The following is a 26,160-nucleotide window of genomic DNA, read 5'->3' on the forward strand; positions in this document are numbered from 1 at the left end:
TGGCTTATCCTGAATTTTTTAAACTTGTAAACAAGCACATTCTCATGACTCATCATAACTCAAGATTCAAAGTTCATCAGTTACACAAAATCTGGAGAGCTACAAATGCCCAGATCTTTCTCCAAATGACACTTACCTCATCTGTAATGATCTACTTTCATTTGTTCAGCTAGGAAACTGACTCCTGCCTAACATCCGCAACATTAATCTTTGCAGCTGTTCCTAGTGAACCATGTCTTATTCTTCTCAGGCCACTTCTCCAAAATCTCAGGAATACTTTGAATTTTATGTGCTCTCCATTGTGCTAACAGCCCTGTCCCAAAACCCCCCATGTTTTCTCCCTATCCCTTCACCGAGATTTTAATAAAAGCACTGAGTATTACTAGACTCAACCAACATATTTCTGGAATACCACACAATATATCCTTTCAAGATGACAGCAAATGAACAAAAAGTAGCTTATGCATGCAGTTTTCCAAACAGCTACACATAAGGGCAATCCATGTATTTCTGAGATTTCTTTCATTTTATGAAAACTGTGAGAGAATTTCAGAACTCCAGCTGGACATGACATCTCCTGGTTTTCCATCAAGTTTTGGTATCAGTTGCACATACTAAAAATACAATACTTCATGAAGATTAACAAATCTGACTAGCTCTGTAATTAAATACTTATTTTCAGCACCACTATCAGTGCTATGGTTTTTTCTAATCACCTCATCTCAGTGAAAGCTTCTATTGCTTTGCCTCCAAGATAATATTTAAGCATCTAGCACGGCTTCAAAAAACCAATTCAGCTGTCCTGATATTCCACAATATTGCACAGAACATCTCTGATAGACCACATCTCAGCCATATTTCTGTGATACATGATACAAAAGACTTATATACAGATTTACACCAAGTTGATTCTGTATCATGCCTGAAACTTGAGGCTGCATTGAAAAACCTTGTCTTGAAATACTTTTGTGAAGACAATGATGGACAGACTGCACAGACAGGAACGACTATATACTTTGATGCCTAAAGACCTAACACCAACTAAGCATATGCTTTACTTAAAATGAAACATTAAAACTCCAAAGACTTATTCTGGATATATAAAGTTTCAAATTAAAATGCACTATGTGTTTCACAGCAAAAAAGCCTATGAAGATGAAATGGATGCTTTATATAAAATATTTACATAGATAGAACATAAAAAATGTACCATAGTTGGTAACCTTTATGACTTGGGGAACCATGTATTTACATATCTTTATCTTTGCATGTGCGTATGTGTGTGTTGTGTATATATTTTTAACAGTTGACAGCTGTTTTAGAGCATACAGAGATGCCAAGCTGAATGAGGGTCTTGATTACTTCAAGATTAGCTATCTAAAGTTTCTATTCATTTTAAGTGTTGTTAGTGCGAAGAGTCATTAGTCACTTCCTTGTCTCATAGAACATCAGCATACATTTACATTGTTAATGAACATTTGGGGTAAATGAATTAATGGCACTTTTAAACATCAATTCAATCCTAATAACTTTGTATGTCATAGAAATGTTAAGGTTGGGATAAAAATGAGAAACCTGTTCAGTCAAGGTAACTAATTGCTTCTGGGCACAATAAAGGGTAAAATTAATTTACAGCAGTTTTTTAACAGGGTGAAAATCTTGTTTTTTCTTGAAACAGAGTTGAGAGAATTACCAATTTTTTTTTTAAGGAAAATAGAAATCAGGAGAAAATGTTTATCTTTTTCTTGACTGGGGTAGACTAGAAGAAAGCTGGTTTTCCAGCTTATTATTTTAGGTTATTGCAAAAGATTATTTTCAAGTTTCTAAAAATATGTACAAAAATACATTTAGTTTATCAGACTAAAATGGTTCCATATTGTTAAGATGTCACATATAATAGAAAAGAAACACTGACCTAGAAAAGCTATTTCATTTAATCATCAAGTTTTAAAATACTTTCCCCTAGATGTTCATTTCCATTTTCTAACATTGAAAAAAGCTTTATAAACCAATGAAGAAATAGTGAAAAGATTAACTCAAAGGGACGATGAAGTTTTACCACCATATTTTAAAGGAAAACATCAGCTCCTTCTAAACTGATGTAATAAACCTGATTGAGCAAAACTTGACATAGCTTTTTAATAAGCACTAGTAAACAGAAGATTTATAGGCAGATACACCCACACAGAGTAGTTCATCTGGGTGAGGGACTTAGAAAATGTGACAAAGTTGTTTCAACTCTGTAATTTAAAATAAATTTTTTATTTTGCCCTCCTGATACATGTGTTCAATGACTGGAAAATTACAGGTAGTTAAGGTGCCACTGTGTATAACTGAGTACTTGAGGAATGTTTTCATGACAAGGACGAGCTTTCTCATTAAGCTTATCACTTTCTTCGAACCAACTACACTGTCACTACTAGCAAATAAGTAGAAAAGACGAGCAACACAGACATGCATTGCATTATCTGAGCAGTTTGTTCTCACTGTTCATTACTGTCTCCCAAATACTGCATTTAATTAATTTCCTGTAGGTTACATCGTAACTTTTAGAGTATGTTCATTCTATCTCAATTTTGAGGTATTTTTTCAAATAAGAATATAGGTGCTGAGTCAAACAAAAAAATCAGGCTTTTTAGTTGCTTAATCTCATCCAAAATAGCATACTGAACTTTATTGCAGAATTAAAAAAAAAAAGGAAACCAATAGAAATCCCTAAAACCAAAACAGTGTAAGAGCCCATGCTTGAGAAAGTAACATAAAGCCATGCTGCATTTCAATATTCTTATGCTGAAGTCAGTGTTTGGTTTATGATTAAAAAGGATGACAGCGCATTAAACATTTGGCTAATGTTTCTGTCTGTAATTGAAAGTTGACTTTCCGTGGTTTTCATTAGTGTCAGAGTGTTCTACACATACTCTGTGAAATGTTCTTTAAGTTGCCCTGCTCAACTCCGTTGAGAGAATTAAACAAATTATGACAGGTAGAGTTATCATGACATACTTATATAAGGTTTCTAGGTATAAAGTCCAAAAAAGTACAAAATACAAAACTCACCTCCCCCTGGCTTGTTCAAAAAACTCTGCAAGGGATCAATGCCTATCTCCTGTTCCTCTGGTTGCAAAGGGTGACTGGTTTCAGATGCAGAATGATACATATTGGCAGTAGTAAATTCCAGCTGAAGGGTATTTATCTGGAGGAAAAAACCAGAGAAACAAACTCTTCAGTATTCCTTTAGCTATTTTTCAATCGCAAAAGTGAAGAGAAAAAATGCTTAAAACCTTTCCTTATTTTCCAGGCATATCATCATCATTAGTTGTCTAACAGAAAAACAGCAGCGTTTCCACTCAAATATTTTATTACTTGGAGTTTAAAAAAATTGTTATAGTACTTCCCACTATCACACTGCAAGTAAAAGTCCAAGTGTGGTTTTGGCAGACTGTAAGGCAGGGCAAGAGCCTCTTTCCTTCCTTTTTCTAGCTTCCCCAATGCATCTTTTAGTCTGATTCCAAAGAGAAATGATGCTAGTTCTTGGGCATGATGAAGATTACAGAGCAAAAAAGATCCATCATCATCACTCTTCTGGACTCAAGACCTCTAATTCCAGAAAAACTTCCTTTTAACCACTTACTTTTTCAGGAATCATGAGTCAAGTATAAGGTAACAGAGAGACACACAGAAAGAGAGCATGGGACAATACTGACTGGCATGATAGGTGATAGTTTTACTAAGATTTATAGTAGCTTTTTAGAAAGACAGTGTTAAGGAAGCATTTGAAGAAGCAAAATCAACTAGTTGATGAATATTTACAAATATGCTATTTCAAAAATGAAGGTCAAAAGGGGAGAAAGGACAAAACTGAAACCTCAGGAAGTAGGTGATGAGGATTGTCACAGGTTCCTGAATGGCAGTCACATCACTATCAAGCAACTGAACAAGAACTATGTTAGAAGTATACGTGAGGAGTGTTAGAAGCTAATATTGGCTGCAGCAAATAAGAGGATACCGAAAAAAAGGTGAAAAGCAGATGATGTTATGATCAGAGCAGTAAGAAGGAGGAACGACCTTTCCATTGCATTAACAGTACAAGAGTACGTTTGTCAAGACTGCATTTTAGACACTGTACAGCAATTTATTAACTTCCAACACAAAAAAACTAAGCCAGCTAAATAGTTTTGATTTGCCCAATCACACTAAATACCTATGACTGCCAGACGAGTCTTAAATATCACTTACTGTAACTGCTTTGTTTACAAGTATCATAACTTTCTAACACCAGTAAAATTATACTTAGAAATAAATATAAAAAGAGAAACACAAAGAAGTATGCACCTACACATTTAGGACTGGTATATTACCAAATCTGAAATCACTTCAATTTTGCTTTTCGTTTGGTTCTTACAAGGCATGGGCATTGACCATATTTGCTTTATACCTTTGGTTTGCTGTCAACAAATGAAGGGGGACTTGGATTCTTAAGACCTTTTTAGTTTTACATACTCTTCACCTTCTTAATTTTTCTAGAAAGTTATGTGGGGAAAAAAAAGTAACCAAAAAACCATAAATAATAAACAAACCTAGTTGGGCCTCTCTTGGGAATTTCCTTCAAACCAACACACCCAGGCTGTTTTCAAAAGGATGTTCTCTTAGGTGTATTCCCCAAGGGTTTTGTCCTTTATTTGCCCTGGCATCTGTGTTAGTGTGGTGTTGAAATGATTGCACCATCATCCCTCAATTCTTTTTAGCTAGAGGAGAACATCTAAAGGTCTAGGGAACTAGTAGCCAGGAACTGAGGGAAGGTAAGACTTGCCACTTTTGCAGTGGTATATGTCAAATATATGTCAAATAATATATGTCATATTATTACAATCATAAAATCATATGATAAAACAGACCATTAAAACACAGAATTGCTCGACAAAACATGTTATGAATGCATGTACACATCATGAGTTTCCTATGTAATTTATAAACTATAATAATGAAAAACGTATGAATGGTATCTTGAAGAAAAACATTTATAAACTTGCTAGCCCCTTAAATAACATTTCAATGTTTACCTGCAGTCTTATTGCTACAAAATGTAGAGATGTTTATAAATACCTGATATCTAAATAAATAAATTAAGAACTTTAAACAATTTATTAAAAAAAAAAAAACAAACCAAACCAAACAAACAAAAACCCACAAAAACCCCCAACTTTGCAGAAATAATTTTCTCCTGCTGGAATTTTAGTTGCTGCTCTTGTTCCTTTTGCTATACCACTGTAAATATCTTTCTACTGATCTGTTGATTTTGTCTTCACAAAGATGGCAAGCTCATTTTGAAGTGTGTTGAGTTTAACCTTTTATTTTTATGCCCCTTCAGACATTGCTACATGATCTGACCAAAGCACAACCCCGAGTGCCTTTGAAACTAAGAACCAGGCACAAAATGCCTTACGAGTCACTGTAGTTTTAGCAGCCACCACTTAGTTAGGATACAATATGCTGCAGACTTACACTGTCTTACATCTGTAATACAGTATCAAATTAGCCCCAGTAAGTTTGCTCTTGTATATTCTTCTCTTCTGTATCCACCTTCTCTTTTTTTAAATACTCCCCAAATACCATACCTTTACAGCCTATAAGAACCATAATTTACTTTACAAACAGTTAGAGCAGTTTTAAAGAGCTAAATAGATTTACTTTTGATATTTAAAGTGATTTAATCAGTTACTTGTGTTTGTTTACAGATACATATGATTAGTGTTAAAAAAAAAAAATCACTACCTATTAGTCTTGTCACTCCTTAGCCCAAGCAATATTCTTTACAGTTTTATACTTAAGTTCTTTTTTGCTCTTCTAACAAAGAGCAAAGAGAACTACTAAACAATTATGATTACACTTGAGATCTTACTCTCAGACAGATTAATTCTTTACAGGTTTGTGGTTGATTTGTAATGGTCTATAACATACTGTTCATATTAAATAAAATGCAATTTAAAACTATTCTCAATGTGAAACAATAAAAATGTTATAAAAATCCGAAATTCAATTACTGGATTACAAGAGTTGATACTGGCTAATCCTAACATCCAGTGAAAGCTGAAAGTGACTCTTTTAGCTATTCCTATTTTTTTTTTTTTACCTCCAAAGACAAAGGGCTAAAAAACTTAAACATCAGGCACCCTTCCCACCACTGGGAGTTCAACTATTCTTTAATATACATGAAAAAGTAATTTAGGCTATTTATGAAACATTTATCTAGTTAGGGAAATTGAAAGAAATGCTAATCCACCCATGAGCCCAAGGAAAAGGCAGGCATATAAACTCTTTGTCTGGGTACCGTCCTTAAGTAGCAGGGGAAGCCCCCATGCTCCACCAAGGACAGCACTGCAGGTCTGCTCCTCTCTGACCAACACTCATGGAGTGAATTCAGTCTGCCTTTTAGTGAAGGCAGCTTGCCAGTACATCTGTTCTCAAGGGAGACCAAAAAATCCCTTGAAAGATATGCTTATGGACTCCAACAAAGAACTCCACCAAAAGGGTTCTGTGGAGTTATCTTCTTATAGCACATCATCCCCTCTCCCCATGACCTCATCCGTATTCGATAGGTGATAGAATACCAACCTGTTTCAATTAGGAAAAACTTAACTGATACTTACTGACATCTATCTTACTAATAACCTCTTACTACACAGCAGAGAAAAACTACTTGTTGCATTAGACAGTCTGATTTAACATATCCATTCTAACTCAGAGAACTTTTCTTGTTCTCTCTGAGTACTTGGCTTGGAAGTTGGTTGCTTCTTTTTTAAACATGAGGTTTGTTCACCCAAGAGTTCACAAATATTTTGCCTCCCCTACTAGCTGCTCTAACTCATTATATGATTTCTACCACCTCTAGCCATAAATCAGTTTTTCTTACACAGTCATGCCTTCATCAGCATTGCCATGTTTCCTGTATACAAACCTGAGAGTTTGAAATGCTTAAAAAAATTACATTTAAAAAATTCAAAAAGAAAACCACTTCTTCATCAGACTGTCAGTGTCAACAGCCTCAACTCAGCCATAGTTCATCTGCCATATTAAGTATAAGTTGTATCTAGCTAGTTAGAAATACAAGACAAAGATAAAAGTCTAAGTGAGATATGCTTTTGCCATTAACTGCACTGCCAATAAAGCACCAGTCACTTTTGGACCAGAGTTGGGCAAAACATGACAAAAACACGTGCACAAACGTAAAAGTATGCCACTGGTGGCTAAAGAGGCCAATATAACTAGAACCATACAAAACAGTAGAGTAATCTGTAATAAGATTATAATAAATGTTCATACAATAAACTGATTATAATGAATGTTCAGTAAGAAGATGAAAAGTTAAAAATAAAAACAAACTTGTAGAGTTCTTTTAGCAGTAAGACTATTCAATACCACACTACCACAAGAGCAAGGGGTAAGACTACCTTAATATCAAAAATTTTGATAAATAAACAAAGCATAGCACAGTTGAACATGAATACTGCACCTTATTTCATGTCATAAGATATTCATTAACCTCTTCACTTGCCACAGACACTGAATACAAATATTCAGTATTCACAGGAGCAGTTTATGGATAAAAAGCATTATTTCAAAAATAGAGACTAAATTATTTCAATTAAAAAAACCTAAAACCACCAAACATATTTCCCTTAATCACTGTTACATAGACTTTGAAAAATTACTTCATCAAAGCAGAAAACACACCAAAAAATATCAAAATTAATGTTTAAGAAGTGAAGAGTATTCATGTTGTTTGGGCAAAATTAGAAAATATAAACAAGTCTCACCAAAGGTATTTTGAAGATGTAACTGAGTAAGTGAAAAAGAATTAGGCAAAGCTTTTATAACATTCATTTTCCCTCTCTTCCCTTCCCCCAGTAGGCTTGAGGAGGTACTCAGGATGAGGGCTGAAGAACTGCACAGGTTGCAGCACTTGCCCCACTCTTACTCTCTGACATCCTCTTACCTCCAAACAACCAAGCAAAAAAGCAAAACATTTTATGCTTAAAGAAAGGAAAAAGAGAACCCGCTAACTATGAGGAAGAAGCTGAACAACACTGTTTAATCTTGGACATGCTAAAAATAAAAATCAGTTTCTATCAGCACGAGCAAAGCTACCAGAATATGACATTTCTGAAAACTACTGAAGCGTACCAAAGTATTTAAATAATACTTTGCATTCATTCTATTAGACTGTATCAACCACCTTCTCCAAATTATCTTTGGGCCTTTATTTCATGCCATATAGCAAAGTTTACCGTTTTAATTACTTAAATTGATGACAAGTAGAGGAAATACTTGTTTAGCTAAGTGATAAATTAGCTGCCCCGTGAAGTCAAATTGATTAAAACGACTTGACTAAAAGCAAATGTCTGATGTGGTAATGATCTTATGCATGTTTTGTTAAGTTTGACAGCATCATGTTATGAGGGTTCACAACTCTGCCCCTCATTTGCGGCTTATGAAGTAATCAAGCATATTAGAACACAGAAGTGAGGATTCTCCAGAATGTGAAAACATTTTAAAGTAGACAAGAAATTAAATACTAGGAAAGTAAACATGCATGTTATTTAAAGCAATGAAGTACAGATGTCTTCCAAATAATCTAAAAACAGTTTCAGATCCTCAGTTTTCTTACACTGGCCAAATCTCCTGAGCCTTAAAGTATTCTTCCTAAACCAGGAATTAAGAAAAAAAGAAAAAGCTTGCTTTCTCTGACTAGAGGGCTGAGTAGGAGACAGTCCTGAACATGAACTTTGGAAAATAAGGACTATTTGGTCTGTTTCAAGCTGGATTTTTTACTAAGGCACTCATTAATAGGTGTTTTCGAAAGATTTGTTCCAACCTGTAATATTCACTGCTTTCTTCTTTGTTCCAGGAGTTATTTTTACTCAGGCTGCATGGACCACCTATCTCATAGCACTGAAATCTTCTGCTCTCCATCACTTGAACCTTTTACTACCACCATCTCCATTTAAATACAGAAGACACTAGTTCAAGTGCCTCCAAAAGAAAAACATCCCAAATAATCCACCAAACCAAAGCAACCCTCCCCCACACACAGAGTAGCTCAAAACTATCTAAGGTTTCTACTCATCCACTTCCACAGGTTGCTACTACCCACTAAGGAAGAACACTTACTAAGAAGAAAAGTGCACAATTTGACAAACTTTGGATAGCATAAAGCAAGTCTGTTTTCTTTTATAAAATGTATCAGAGTATGTATCATTAAAATAGAATGATGCAAACATAAAAAAATGGTCTGACATGGTAGAGTAGATTAACATTAACATCAGCTGGGGTCCAGAACAAAACAAACAAGATCATGCCACTGACGGACACGTTAACAGCCAGCAAGTCTGATGATCATGAAATGCAATTAATTTTGTCCCATTTAATAACATTTCCTGCATTTTAACTTCTGCCTGTCTGATCTCTAATACAAAAACACAGTTACATTGGACTTTAAATAAGTTAATTAAGTATTAAAATCAATCATGTGAAAGTCTTAATATTTAATATTGTTAGATTGTATATCAAAGTGGTTTTATTATTTATTTACTCCAAACCTTTCCAGAATACTTCATGTGGCAACAGGGAGTCTGTATCTCACAAGATAAATGCATTTACAATGCCAAATAAATTATATATAAAAGCATTTGTCTTAATACATGTCATTCAATATTAACTATCACCCATTGGTACCACCCTGAAACCCTAATCCATTTTTACCAACCACACATTTGTATTATTCAAATGTTGTCTATTAAATAGTTGTCTCGAGAGCCACAGTAAAGGGATACATACCTAAGAACAATTATCATAGGAGCTTTAAAGCACTGTCTACAGTTTTAACCCTACAACTTTCATGTCTTACCAGTACTTAAACATGCAAAGTATAAATTCAATAGTGAATTAAAATGTCAGGAATAAGAAACAACACAAATAGCCTGGGACCATGGCAATGTATTCTCTTGCTAATTCACATGATAGTGTAAGAAAAAAAAGAGAGATGAAAAACTTTATCATAAATAAGACCTTTATATTCTATTAATCTGAAAGATAGGAAACCTTCCACATTTTTGTTACAAGCAGGCAACAAGTTCATGCAGTTGCTGGCTTTCAGTTTTCTTGAGGTTACATGATTCTGTAAGAAACACTAGTTTGACTACAGAAGAAAAACCCGAATAAGGCAGAGAGGATCAAAATCCTTATGTCATGTTGACTACGAAGTTCAATAGCCACAGTCCCCTGCTAACCTGGTCAACAACGTTTCTCAAGGTGTAATAAACAGTGCTAAGAACAGTGACACCTGACATTTCTAGTGAAACAATTCCTGTACAGTGAAAATGGTGACAATGAAAGTATAAAGAGCATCAACCATCTTAAATTCCTAATACTACAATTCTGTGTTCAGCATGGTCTCACATCAAAAAAAAAAAAAAAGACAAAATAGCCAAAGCCAGTCTCCATTTTGTAGTTTGAAATTCCTTAAAAAAACCCAAACCCCACACCCTCAACACAAAACTATACCTATTTTTAATGCAGACCTATGTGACAGAGCCACAATAACACTGTTAAGAGAACGCATCTTTGCTATAACATTGACTGCGCACAAGAAATGCCAGCAAACCAAAAAATGATCCAAAGTCAACAGCTAAATGTAGCCCCCGCCCTGAACATTCCTCCCACCCGCTGACTCTTAGACGATTAGCACTGAGTGAATGGTCTGAAGTTGTGTCAGGGGAGGTTTAGGTTGGATATTAGAAAAAGGTTCTTCACCCAAAGGGTGGTTGGGCACTGGAACAGGCTCCCCAGGGAAGTAGTCACAGCACCAAGCCTGACAGACTTCAAGAAGCATTTGGACAATACTCCGAGGCACATGGTGTGACTCCTGGGGATGGTTCTGTGCAGGGCTAAGAGCTAGACTGGATGGTCCTTGTGGGTCCCTTCCAACTTGGCATAGTGTCCCTTCCAACTTGTGAATTAGTGTATCCATCTTTAGTCAGATAGCCCAGGAAAAGGACCAGCTACTGCAGTCCAGAGAGGAGCAAGAAGACCTATTAAGAGCCTAGAAACCATAACCTACGACATAAGACTGAAAGAAACAATGTTTTACTTTAGTAAAAAGGAAGGTGGGAGAGGAGAACGAAAAATGCTGTAAGATTTCAAATCTTTACATCATTCAACTACGAAGGTACTCCCTTTTCTTACAGTAATCTAGAGGTGGTGAAAACCCTATTCATATTAAAATGATTAAACAATTGGAAACCCATTAAATGAAAGGAAGTCCTTGTTTGTTTTATTTTAGAATATATTTTATCTACCTGGTTACAAAACAATTTAATATAATTTAAATTAAAACTTTGTTCTTACAAAGATGGTTAGGTTTACTGCTGTTTATGATATGGAAATGACTGCTTTTAAGTATTTAAGAGTTTTACTTTCAGGAACACACAGGCACCATGCTACGCTACATACTTTATGTTTTAGTAATACATATGTAACTCAAAGGGCCAAAGAATGTCAAGACTGAAAGAAATCATCAAAACAGTGAACTGGAAAAAATGGCAGCTTAGCCTGCAGCCTTACCCAAAATGATAGTAACTAGCTTAGACACTAAAAGTGTATTCAATGAAATAAGTTTCTAGGATATCACAGCTTTAAAGTAGTAAGCAATTAATCTAGGATTCAGCCTTTATTCTTTTACTATTTTTAGAAAACAGTTTCCTACAGGGGTTGACAGAATTTTTATAGAAACACCAGCATGTTCATGCACGCACAGAGGCATTTACATCAAATCTTTCTCTTCTAGTTTTCTTTTCTAGATATGCAGATGCTAAAGCAGCATGGTATCACACTGAGGTACAAAGAAAGTTGGTGTAAGCCCTATTTGCTAAAGAAAAAGGACAATTTCATAGGCACTTTCAAAGAAGCAGAGAAAGGCAGTATTTGTTTCACTATCTTACAATGAAGTTTCTACATAATGTGAAGAACCATAATCCATGTTCACCTATGTGATCCAATCCAGACGAGTGAATTCAAATCAGAGTTACACAGGAAAACAGGGTGCAAGGGAAAAACAAAGACAAGCTGCTACATGAAATCTAATTCTGCTGCAGTGCAATGACTGCAAACTGCAAAGATTTTCCATTAGTTCTGTCAATGGGAGAAGCGGCTTACTCATGTCTAAAAGTCATACAAAGAGGATAAGAGGTTCAAAGTAGGGTTACTCCCAGTAAAAAAATATGCTGAAGCTTCTTCCCATGAATGCTCCCACTCAGACGCAAAGGCTCAGTCTATGTAAGGCACAGTATTCCTGCCATATACTGCCTGCTCATGTTGCTTCTCTTCAGCCTTGCCACACCAGGAGCAACAAAAGCCCTCCAGGGGCTCAGTAGTTTTGTACAATGCTTCTTCATATCTAGGATTTAGTGAGTTTCAAACAGCAGTATCTAAATAGAATGAAATAAAATAAAATACCTCAAGCAAATGAAACTTCTAAGACTTGGAAACAAGGCATAGATGAAACCTATTGACTTAGCTGGCAGTTGACTGCATGAAGGCACTATATCAAGATACCACTATTGCTATGAGTAACATTTTACTCATACCACTCATATCACTGTATTCCATGCTACTAAAAAGATGATGAGGCAATTCTTCCTTTTGCAGATAGTGAACTGTGCTGCTCAACACATTCTGATGCACCTCTTTTGTTTCTGGCATTCAGGAACTTTTAGAACTAATTCCTGCTAAGGTACATAATATTACAAATGGGAAAAAATTATAGTGCAATAATGTTCGTTCTTTAATAATTCAATCTCTTAATACAGTGTTATCTGTTACAACCTATTTTCCTATGCCTTCCCACTCTCGTATTTTCCATCAAATTTCTGAGCAGCTGCATGAAATGTTCTACGCTTTCCTGTACATGCACATCAAACTCCCAAGGGAAGAAGTGGTCTAAAGCCCCTGTAGCATAGTGATTTCTATAATGCACTGTCACTTAAGGGCATTTATTCCTCCTAAATATTTTCTGGGCAGTCGATGCTGCTTGCAAGAGCATGTAAAACCCAGGCATAGAAGTCACCAGTGCAAGCAGCATGGTACATCAAACACACTGGCTGTACCACCTCAAAACCTGAAACAGATTAAGGTCTTAAACCGCAAGTACTTTGCCAGGTTATAGAGGAACAAAAGTCTGGCTATTTGTATTGGCTCTGGCTGAGATTAAGTTCATTTCCCCATAGCAGCCCTCAGCAGTGCTGTGCTTTGCATTGGTAGCTAAAAGGGTGTTGATAACACACCAGTGTTTTGGCTACTGCTGAGCACAGCATCAGCACTGTAACATTCCTTCTGGGAGGTGATACAAGTAGGTCAGCTGGCCTAAACTAACCAAAGGGATATTCCATACCATATGATGTCACCTCAAATATAAAAGCTAAGGAAAGAAGCAGGAACGGGGGCATTCGCTGTTTCCACTGGCTGCCTGCTAAGAAACCATTATGTGTTGCTGAAGCATTGCTTCTCGGGAACATGGCTGGACATTGCTGCTGATGGGAAGTAGAGAATAAACCTTGTTATTTTTTGCTTTGCTTTTCCTTAATAAACTGCCTTATCTCAACCCATGAGTTGGGATCTTAGTTCCATCTAAGCTCCATCTTAGTCTCTCTCCCCTTTAAAGCTGGGAAGGGGAATGATACAGCAGCTGGGTAGACACCTGGCATCCAGCCAAGGTTCACCCACCACACTATTAAAAAAAGTATTTAATTCTGTGGAACTTTACTGTAAATTTACAGTAAAAATAAGAATTCATAACATAAAATAATTCAGAAATAAGGATAAAATACACTGTTTAAGAGGGGGATATATTAATAAATGTGAGCTGCAATTAAAAGGGCTTCTTGGTTTGGCAGTAAATTTGTCTTATCAGAAACATCTGTCACCAGCTAGTTCTATTTTCTTTACTCTATGTCCTGGGTTTATTTTGCTTCAGAAGTGGGTAAGCACATACTACACAACAGGAAACAAAAGCCCAGTTTTTGCAGAACATTCTTAGACAACAAGTAAGTTGCAGAACAAGACCTTAGAGAACTTCTTGTAGGCTAAGAGATCAGTTGCCAATTCTCTAAAGCTTTTTGACTTTTATTAGATAATAAAATAGATCGACAGCTCCCAAGTATGTTAGGCTTAGTTGAGTGTTCTAATTCACCAACCACCATGACATGACTGAATCTCCCCAAGTTTTGTAGCAACAAGAAGGAATTGGAATTCCCACAAACCAGTGAACCGATTTGAAGAGTTGTACTGGAACACCAGCTGTCATTATACTTTACAGAAAGCTTGCAACACCTTTGAGGCTAAGCTTTTAAGTCCATTTTATTAAAAATACATAACAGATGTAAACAAGGTACGGTTAGAAACCTCCTTGATTAAATTTTTCTTTAATGTTTTTAGAAAGTCTTTTCAGATAGTTTTCTTGTTTGTGTTATACAGACCATTATGACTTTTTAAGAATATTTAAGATAAATATCACAATATCTGAATCACAATAGCATTAACATTCTGAATCCTCCTGGACAAAATAGCTGTTTTCACGTAGTTCTTTTCAACTCTTTTTTTCTTTTCCTGTTCTTCTGACCAAATTTATTAGTTTCTTTCTCTCCAAACACATGAAAGATCATTTTGCAAAAAGGTAGCTTTCAGGTTTCATTTTTCCTGATGTAGACTGTATGATCTCAAACAGGCCACATGCAAAAGCCTAGAAAAATGTTCTTTGTGCTCTGTTGCTGCATTTCTGATAATAGTTGAGATAGAGAAGTAACCTAGTTGAGGTAAGTAGAGAAGTGACCTGACAGCGGCCAGGCTGCACTCAGCGCATTAAGAACAAAATGAGAATTTTGAACTGGATCCAGAAGTAAATGGAAAGAAACCAAGCATATACAATACAGGTGTGATCCGTTCTCACTTTTCTTTCTTACTTAATAGTAAGGCTGTGCATCTTGGGGCACCTAAAGTTAGTACTTACTTTTGAAATTTTGATCATGTATTATTTATCTTTTTCTCCTAAAAGGAAGACATAAGTCGGCAGTAGCAGGTGTTCTTAGCTTCCTGATGGAAATGGAGGAGGAAGTTGACCAAGGGGACAGATCTTTCTTTAAAAGAGAAGTAACAGACAGAGATTGCCTAGCTGAGATGAATATTCTCTGTCAAACACATATTGTAATTCTACCTGTTGCCAGGAAGGCTTGAAGGCGGCAGATCCTCTGCCTACTCACCCAAACTCCTGTGTTTCAAAAGTTCCTGTTCTTTGCTGGGGAAGAAAAAGGGAAATCCTGTTCTGTTTTAGCAGCCACATTTATGAGCAAACTACTAAAATCCCCTGAGAACTAATACTATTAATTGGTTTTGGTTTAGAGGTTTTGACAGCATCTTATCAGAAATGAAAGTCAAAACATAAAAGATAATTTAAATGAAATTATTTAGGAAGACAGAAAATCACTCCTTCACTATGCTACTCCAAGTCAGCTTGCTTTCTCTCAAGGAACCCCACATAAGACTCCCCTCACCCATGCAAAACACTGAACACAGTATTTTTAACATACAGATTTATTTCTAAAAAATGTCATCTAGTTTATCTGTGTGAAATTAGCCTGCTAGAAAGAATATTTTCTTGCCTCCTTTAAATTCAAGATTGCCTCTGTATTTAGTGTAGCTCTTTCATTGCACTGACAACAGGAGCAGCCACTGAAGAAAGCAGACTCACCTTCCAAAGATATACATAGTCTGCCTTTTAAATGGTAACACAGCTGACTAAAGAGTATTTTAACTGAAACTGTTTGCATTCTCAAAGCCAGTAGGAATGACCATGAGAGATGTGCAGGAAAGAAAAGAGTTTTAGGTTTTGTTGAGTCATTTCTTCAATGACCAAAGTACCATTTGACCACCAAGCTCCTCAGTTCATAGATAAAATACTTTAGACCTTATCCATACCCTAACACTACATGTTAAACTTTTAAACCTATTATTTCCTACAAATGGCTACTTTCATGGATATGTGCCATGCTGAAACAACTACACTGATTTTCCTTCTCATCAACACACAGCCTTGGTGCAATCGATATATGAATACTTCTTTAATAATGCTATTATTTAATCTAAGACCTGTTTCCCAAATTAAAGGCACACAGTCTGTCATACCCATCCCAAGACTTACGCTTGCATAGCACTTCTGTATGGCTTAAAATCAATTTAATCATTTTTATTCTAGTTTATATTTAGATAGTCCATCATGAAAGAGCCAGAACTTTACCCTAACCCGGGTCCTCTGTATGCCATATGTATATGCAATCTACTACATCAATCAAAACGGCTCACAGTTCAGATGATGTATACACAAATAAATGTACTTTACCTAGAGGTCAAAATGATTTCTGTAAGAGCACAGTATATTCTCTTGTTTTTAGCTACCTCCCACAACCATGAAGTATAAAAATTTAACAAGCTGCAAAATAACAAACTGAACACCATACATTGAGTTTCTTTAGTGTCACGCTAGGAATGCTATAATTATAATCAAGAATACACTTCACTTTTAACTCTATTTTTACTGTATCTTTCTACCTTATGGCCTGTGGTGGCCTATGCTAGTTTTATTATAGGATATGGTTATGGGGAGGAAAGGGTAAAAAAACCCCACAAACTTTAAAAAAATCAATTCTGCTACTCTGAGATCATATGTGCAGGATCTGAGGTGTTGATTTTGGCTTCTTAAGATGGTGCTTATATGTTTTGTCCTTATTCCTGTCTCAGCTTTTGCAACCACATAATACTGTCTCGGGTGATCGCTATGACAGTGGATAAATTAGGATTTCACTACCATTAAGTATGAATCGCTTCTTAACAAGGCTATGAGTCAGCGTAGCCTTTACGTGACAGAACTGAAAAGACTTTCAAACCTGGACCTTCAATACATTAAGTACAATAGGCAGGATTTTTAAAAAATGTTTCAGAAATGCTGAGAAATAAGGTTGGCTGAAATGCATACATATCACTTAATTAGTCGCATGAAGTGAAAGCTGCTACACAAATTCACTGGAAAAGACAGTAATACTTGTCTACATATAGTAGGAAAAAACACTGCTGAAATGCTGATGATCCACTTTTATGTTTATTTCTTTTTTAACTGGACACCAACTTTCATAGACATAGAACAATATCAAATCTATGAGCATACAGGTTTTCTAAAAACTATGATTTATTCTTTGTTCAAGTTTGACTGAGAAACATATATGGTTGAACAAAAAAGGAATGGACACATTATATATATGACAATTCAATTAAATGACTGTCTAATATAAGTGGGTTAAAAATAGTTTCTGAATTTGTCATGAGAAACTGTAGAAGATTGAATCCTGGCTATTCTAAAACTCCCTTGTATTTTATCAGGTTGGATAGTCAGCCTCGGTGCTCTAATGTAAATATGCAAAGGCCACTGCTATAGATTCATGAGGAGTCCTGACCCTGAGATTTTTCAATTTTATTTGCTCATCTGAGTCCACTATGTAGTTATTCTAGGAACCTTTCTGTATTTCAGTGTTATGCAAATTTCTTGTAAAGATTTGGGGATGTAATTTAAATATACTGCATGTTACTGTGACTCGTAGGTATTCAATTAGTAAAGGAGACGTCTGCACTTGTCCACTTCACATTAATCTCTGAAAAATAATTAATACATACCAGATGCTGTGTAATGACTTACTGAAATATGCAAATAAAAATATTCAAAGGGCCTTCACTAATTTTATGACAATGAAGTCCATAGCTGTGATATTCCAAACAACCCTAATTCTTATTTTCTTAAGTGTACACAAGTACAATAAAACACAGAAGTAAAATCTTAGCTTTCTTTACAAGAAAATAGGATTTGAGTTGAAAGTCTAAATGTCAGCTCTGAACATTATAAAATTATACACAATGAGGAAGAAACAGGGCTGATAGTGCATATAAATATGACAGTGTATTAGGCTGCATTTAATTACCAGTTCAAACAACAACCTGATCTAACCTTTGACAAGTAAAATAAATGTTCTGAATAATTTAACCAAAGCAAACATTCGCCGTTAAATGCTGGCTAATTATAGTAAGAGTTGTACTGAGAGGGGGGAAAAAACCCCAAAGAGATGGTAATTTATACACTTCTCCTGCAATTGCCGCAGCTATTTCTTGAAACCCTTGATTTTTTTTTTCCATGCGGGATAGCTAGCAAGTATCTACTTCTGGAAAGAAAAATCTGTCTATATTTGAAGGAAGAAGCACCATATTAGAATAACTAGCCTTGATTAACGAGCACTGAAGAAATAGTCCAAATACAGAAAATAAGGTAACACCAATTTTAATTATATCCACCTTTTCTGTGGATGGCTTTTTGATATGAAAGGTCTCAGTTTGAAATGCTCCGTATCACAATGAAAGATAGGAAAGGATAGAATAACTATTAAATCTTTTCCGAAGAGTCAGTGAAAAATCACACAAAAAATTATTACAGGATAAGGAAGCATAGTTCAGGCATGCCGAATGCACTTCTGAGTAAAGAAGAAATCTAAATTCTTTTTTTACATAAATATGAGATCAACAGTTAAATGACATAAATAAACCAGAGAGATTCTTTAAAAACAACTCCATCCAAATTGTGTAATGATGAAATAATTCCACCACCATGACTTTGTCAGATATATTATCTCCAGCCAGATGTAGTATCCATATGAAATACTGAGCTTGTTTCAAAAAGTACCTAAATATCTCAGAAAAAAATAAATATATGTAACAAGTACTTGAAGTCAGCATGCTTTGAATATCAGAACATTAATAACCATGAAATTAGAAAAAAAGGTCGGTTATTTTTCCTGCAGCATATATGCCTTCCAGTTGTAGGTTATTTGTAAATAAATGAATGGCTTTTGCTATCTTTGGGCCAAGAGTTTCACTTATTTATGTGATGAAAAGTTATCAACAACATCAGCTGTCTATCTCCATGCACAATAACTATGAGTCAGAAGAATCAGAAGACCATGAAAATTTCACGGATAGGCAATGTATGGTAAATAAAAGAAGCCTATAAATCCCTGATCTTGAATATATATTAATATTTGAAGGCTTTATATAATCTGCAAAGTAAAAAGTGAAAACCATTAAAAATATTAAAACTGACTGTAAGTATGTTCCCCTCTTTTCCCAAAAGTAATTTGTGTGCAGATAAATTCTGGCCACCAGTTTCTAAGACAAACATATTATTTTTAAGTTACCTTTTATATTTTCATAAATATTTAAACTCTCTCTGAAATTTTAAATATGTTTATAGAGACACAGATGCTAACATTCTCAGATTCTTAGCCTCTTACAATGAAAAAAATATGAATTAAACTATTTCTTGCACTCTGTAAGAAAAACAATTTTTAAAAGAAACAAATAATAAATTTACCAAAAAAATTACCACAAATTGTTTGATAATGAGTCAAGTGGAGTCATGAAACCGAAGTGGATTTTCTAGCTTACAGTGTAAACTGAATATTGGAAAATAGAGTTTGAAGGTCATTACTATTCCTGCTCCATAGCTCACGGTAAAGTCCTTAAGCAAACAAAGAAGTAAAGAACTTGACAAAATCCATGCCTGACACTCTGGAGAAACCCAAGTACAGAAATAATTTTACACTGTATCTACTGCTTCATGCCAAATGGACAGTGACATGCACTGTTTTTAATTATGCTGAGGCACCCACAAAAAAATACTCAGCTGTATGTGGACAGGACAAAGGGAAATCTTAGGCAGTCATCAGTAAATGCAATGAATCAACTCTTCCCTGCTATTATACTGCACATAAAATTTTGGCATTTAGGCATAAAACTGGAACAGATCTTCTCTAGAGTTGTTACATTTTTTGTGTTCTGATTTTGAAACGTTATCAGGTCAGTAAGGTAAATTTCACCTTTCTGTGAACTAAAAGGCAGCAAGAAATAAAAGTAGCCACTCAGTTCTAAAACTTTATCTTCTCAAAAATACTTGTACTTTAGATAAAGAATGAAATAAATAAAACCATCCAGGCCATAGGTTGTGAGGGCTAATGTGAAGACTGCTGATTGATGAGGAGCTCACACATAATGCAAGACACTCATCAGGGCCAACTGTACTTTCCTGGTACTCCTAATTTTCTCAACTGTTGTGTTCTAGAAGTACAATATTAAGCATCTAAACAAGACACGTAATACAATAATTTATATTTAATTAAAATCTGACAGAAACACTGAGAAAAATGCTAATGTACAAGAATGCTGATATACTAAAAAAGCCAACAAAACTCTTTCCAGCATAGCTGCAAGAAATATGCGTTATTCCTGAATTTCATCTTAGGTTTGGTCTGATATTGCAGGTGGTCTATCTGGAAGGGTGATTATAACCAAATAATTTGGTTACATATGTACACGTATTTTGGTGTAAACCCATTTATACCTTTACCCAGTGTGGCCTACCTGGAGGACAATTCATCCAAGTCCAAGAGATATCTCCAACCAAACCATGAAAGGAGAAGAGGAATTCCATTCCCGAAACTAGTCCAGCTTCTCCCCTGACTTTAAGCACCAAATTTTAACACTGCCAAAACCCACAAGAAGTAAAGACTGAGTTAGTACTTCAGATCCATACTTTTGTGCAATAGGTTACAGAGAAATCAGAAATGGCAATAAAATAAAAAGGGGAATGGTTAAACCAACAGAAGTCATAGCAGAGCTATGACTGTGGGGTTCTTTTGGAACTAATTCAACATTTCACCATGGTAGTCTTTTATTATAAGTAACAATTAATTTAGTCTGTATTGGAGGTTTCCTACATACTTTAGTTTCCATGTACTTGTAAAGTCTTCCTAAAGAGAATTCACTTTTGTGTAGAATGGCTTTGTGATGTGGATTAGCCTCCACAAGGGATCTAAATTGACAATAATGAATTCATTTTATATAGTAGGCTAGACTTAAATGAGAAGTGAAAGGCCAGTGCCAACAGAGTTCAGTGATCAGCCACTGTTGTTCTCTATATAATTTACTGGTTGAGTTTAATAATTACAGCATTGCCTTGATAATCTGTAGCTGCAGCATACTGGAAGGAGAGGAAGAGAAAAGATTTCTTGTGTTAATAGGAGAATTGAATTTTTTTATGTAAATGCAGACCCACATAAACTGCAAATGGAGTACTTATAACAAACATCTAAGAACAGTGACACTGGTTTAAACTAAAATTAATTTATATCACTCAAATCCGGAAAAACATAATTTCAAGCCTTGATCTTATTAGGATACTTAATGTAATCTTATTAGAATGTGAGCTTCTATATATCAAAGTGTTTTATACATTGCAAATATATTTTAAAGAGCTCCAATAAACATTACTAAACAATTCACTACTGATCTCCAAACCTAGTTTCACAGAGGCAGATTATTGGATCTGCAAGTAATACAGCAGGAGAGGCAATGCCTCACACAGGCGATATTATTGCTGTTATACAGAACGGGCTGTCACATGAGCGTTAAGTAAGTTTCCAGGACTTTCTCATCTCTTAACTGCCTGAGATTTAGCACTGAGCAGCATGCTTTCCAAAAGGACAGAGTACCTACAGCTTCAGCGGAAGCAAATGGGGATCATAGATGCTTAAAATTTCAGAAAATCAGGCCTGGTGCCACATACAAGGAAAACGCTGCCAGAAATGTCACTCACAGAATCCATGCCTGCCACTCCACAGGGATTCATATATGCTTAATGATGGCTAGCAAGTACAGAGAGCAGACCTAGCTAAGGAAAAACAACAGAAAATCAGGCAGCAGGCAAGCGATGAGCACTCTGTCTGCACTTGTATCCCCACTGGCAAAGTAAAAGTAAAATGGTTAAGAAACCAGTAAGGCTGATGCCAAAATCTGAAATGTTTCTAAGGACTATAGCAGACCTTAAAAGATAGTTTTTAATTTAATTTGAAACAGTTTCAATACTTCAACATTAATGTATGCACATATATATTAATGAAGCAGACATGTTAATCCCCTCGATGTCGATGTCTGTGAAGCATCTTAGCTCTTACTTCCTTCACCACCAGTCGTGTGTAAGTAACATACTGTGGCAACATATGAATAGTTCATAGCTCCAGCAACAAATGAATGAATGAACAGTGACCTAAACGCAAGCAGCCATTAAGGTTTCTGTTTCTTTACCCATCAGCTATTGCATATACTCTTGGCAAACAAGTATGTTTTTCTAACATGCACACTTGTCTGTTAATAAGTTAAAAAAGTCAGGAGCCTTTATGTTTTTCCCCTACACGCTTCGTTTCTTGCTACATGCATTGGAGTTTTACTCTATTAGAGATGTTGATGACAAGTGAAAGAAATGGAGGTGATGCTGTCAGGGATTAAGGTAAAGAATGCTAAAATACTTTGCAGAATCACAAAGGGTCTGCCGTTGCTTCCCTGCACTTGGAAAGCTTAAGCACAAGCTTGCTGAAAAGCGCAATGAGAGCTTCTAGTTAGCAATCCTATTTGATTTTAGCATGCAGTTATACACCTCTTGCAAGATTTTAAAGTGCTGTAACAAACTATCAGGAAAGATAAAAAGAAAGGGAAAAATACCAACATTTTAAATTGCATCAAGTATGAATAATTACAGTGTGCCGAAACCTGGGGTTTTTTTTTGTTTGACTTGCGGTTTGTTATATTTTATGGGGGAAGAAGAGAAGAGCAAACCTGTGCCTCCCAAGAGCCAGGACTGTTCTTTTTCACAGGTTCAGTTCAAAATAATCCCACTAATAACCTATCAATACAGTGGGTTCAGAGATAAATTACACTATAATTAATGCCATGAAACTAAACTCCAGCTGCAGAATCTTCTAAAAGGAATCATCTGTAAGAACAACCACTGGCCTTTAAGGGACCAGCAAGTACAATTTTAAGTAACAGTAGTCCACAAAAATACTTTTCCAATTTTTAAACAGAATGACACAAACTTACCTGTCAATGAAAGCCCTACAGAAGTCAATTTTTCAAATCTTTTTTTTACCTCAGTTTAAAAACTGGATCCATTTTCCTGTTATCTGCAATATATGGATCAAAATTCTCAGCCCCTGTTATTCTTGCAGTAAATGATCTCTGCAAAAATAAGCTCAATAAAATTAAGACAACCCAGGCCAAAGAAAAGAAAGAGATCCTGGGAGCTGTTAGTACAGTAAGTGAGCATTACACTAATGCATTTGTCTTTGTAGAAAGTAGAGAAAACCAGAAGGAACGCTGTCTGCTTGTGTTAAGTAGATTTTTTTTCTCTTCTACACTAAGTTTTTTATATACAACAGTGTAGTTTTATTTTATTATTTTTAATCAATTTAATCAATGTGGATAGTTGGTCAAGGGAACTAAAAGTCTACTAAAATGCGAAGTGAATGACTGGCTTCTTTATCCTTGAAGGTTCCATCATTCTGCCTTGTAATTTTGAAATCCAAAATTTGTAGGGAACATCTGTTCATATTGAGATTAGCTCTGCCCCTTCAAGCATCAACTCTGAACCACGTATGAAGTATGTAAATTTTTTTAACAAGCACTTTGGTTTACATGACACCAGTTTTCTCCAGCACCTCACTATGTTCTTAGATGAACAAGACATGACTTTTCAAACGTTTGCTTCCTCCCATCCTTTAAGTAGGCAGAAATGTGCATATACATGGGTATGAGGTGTGTTAATGCATTACTGAATAGGTAAAACACTACCTTTGCAGGATAAATGATGCTACTCCTTTTACAGCAAGATAATTTTAGTATCAGGGACCACAAGAAAAGAAGCAGTTACAAGATCTTATCTCTCAGAACATAAAATAAAGTCTTGCACAAATGAAGAAAATAATTGTCAGAAACCACTTGTTATGAACAATAATTTAATTTCCCTGAACTCAAACCCTACAGCATTCAGCTAACTGGAAAGTAAAATGACTCATAAACTGCCAAACAAGCAATATGGGTGAAAACAGAATTTGTTCTCACTGTCAGAGAGACAGTGAATGGTAAATTGAAAACTTTATTTTAAAATGTAGGTAGTAGTGACAAAGATCTGACTGAGACGAGAAGTATAACTGGGAAAAGAAAAGGCTAGCTGATCAGACTGACAAGAGCAGAACAATTTGGAAACTTCAGATCCAGCTGGTCCCTGCTGTTACTTTACCCCAAGCACATGAAGGGATTATATCTATGTAGGAAGGGGAACACATTTGGTGAAGCTATGGCAAGAGAGTGAGTTAATCTAAAGTCATAATGGGTGGACTTCTTTGCTGTAATACCCTCCTAGATATACCAAAGCTGCTCTGCAGTATCTTTTCCTGGATGCCTGGAATCGGATTATCAGTTTTGCTACAGATTTACAAGGGCAAGGTAGCTTTAGACCTCCTTCCTCTCTCCTTTCTTTTCCCTGTTCTCCCCCAATATTAATCTCACCTTTATCCTTGAAAATTATTTACATTACAAATTAAAAATAATGTTACCAAGATTATAGGAAAGCCACCATTTCAAATTTTAACTTTCATACATAATGATCTATTTTGGCTTCTTCCTCATTTTAGGACTTCTTTGTGTGTATTCACATATTTCTTTTCGACCCTGCCAGAGGTAAGAGGTGAATGGACACTGACAGACCATTGAAGGAGAATAGGTTCTTTCATGATAAGCCAACATAGCCCTAGGCCAATTTTGGACATTATTTGGGAAGTGTTACTGTATTAGGTAAGCAATTTTTCAAGGTTCACATGCACCAAGTGCAGTGCATATTATACAGCTATTAAAAAGTATTATTAACATAAGACTCAATATATCACATTAATGTAATTATCTACTCAATTCAACATGCCCATAGAGCATTTACATACAAATAAAAATGTATAAACTCACAAAAAGAAAAATCTCTACTGTATGATGGTATTAGATAGCTTACGCTCCCACTTCTTTCTTTAAATGACATCCAGTAATACTATTCAAAAAAGAAACTCGCATGTCACATAACCAACCAGGCTTGGGACTCCTATATTCATATCTACAAAAAGTATGAAAAAGCAATCAGAAATTTCATGGACAGTATATATACTTATTAATATGATCTGTTTTATTAGGTCCCAGTGAAAACATCTTATTAGTTCTACAATTAAATGATTCAGAAACCATCCACACTATCTTTGCCTTTTAACAGTTCCAATCAGTAGCAGATCTAGGTGTAATCAACAGCAGCAGGGGGCTTTAGGAAGCAAAACAAAACAAAAACAGTAGGGATCTTTACTAGTTTACAGTAATTGATACAAGGAGATGTTATATGTTACTGCAAGTTAGCCCAAGATATGGAAAAGCTACATGAAAATTCCCTATTATTTACAACTACCATTTCAATATAACAACAGCAATACAGTAAGCTTTTTAAAAAATTTAATATTTAAAGTTTACTGAATTCCTTGCTGATCTAGAACTTCATCTCTTTTTTGCTTCCTCCATTTTACATGTTCTGTAACAAGATCAATATTTGGGTTACCATGTATTCAGAATCCATGGATGTCACCCCTTAAATTTGTGAGTGGGCTGCACGAGTGATATAAAGTCCCTCTTCCGTAGGAGTTGAGCACATGGTCTGAACAGCACTTTTAGCCCCTGCTATGCACGGTAGCGAAACTATATTTCCCATATGTTAGTGCTGACAGGCTGACTGATATAAATTCAACTCAAAGAAACTTACATACAAGTTATTTTTATGCTTTTTAATCCTTTTCCTCTATTAACAGTGTCCCAGATATAAGAGAGGAATACATTAAAGAGAAATTGATAAGTGGTGCAATAATTTATGCACCCTTTGAGTGCTAGGACATCTGCATAAAACGAGGCCATCGCCTTTTTGATGTCAAGGATCTTGGGATAGTTCCAAATTGTAAGTATTTAAATCCTAAGCTCTTAAATTCCCATTGATTTTAACACAAGCGTGAAGAGATAGGCATGCAAGTATCTTTTTGGATCTGCCCTTGTTAACATCTTTGAAAAAAATGTATCTAGCCACAGCCACACAGCACTCACAAAGGACAAACA

General features: G+C 35.5%; 1 protein-coding gene across 4 annotated transcripts in view; it reads right to left on the reverse strand.

Moving 5' to 3' along the window:
- TBC1D5 (TBC1 domain family member 5) overlaps window positions 1-26,160 on the reverse strand; it is a 289,248-nt gene that overhangs the window by 183,318 nt on the left and 79,770 nt on the right. For 3 of the 4 annotated variants that reach the window (XM_027675357.1, XM_027675359.1, XM_027675356.1), the window contains one exon: window positions 3,058-3,193. In XM_027675357.1, the coding sequence (XP_027531158.1) occupies window positions 3,058-3,157 (100 nt within the window). In that variant the 5' untranslated portion in view covers window positions 3,158-3,193. Of the gene's footprint in view, window positions 1-3,057; window positions 3,194-18,438; window positions 18,458-26,160 lie in introns of those variants that run through there. The other variant, XM_027675358.1, reaches the window with a different exon arrangement.

Source organism: Neopelma chrysocephalum, unplaced genomic scaffold (assembly GCF_003984885.1).
Source record: "Neopelma chrysocephalum unplaced genomic scaffold, ASM398488v2 Primary Assembly neopelma1_26, whole genome shotgun sequence".
NCBI classification, from domain to species: Eukaryota; Metazoa; Chordata; class Aves; order Passeriformes; family Pipridae; genus Neopelma; species Neopelma chrysocephalum.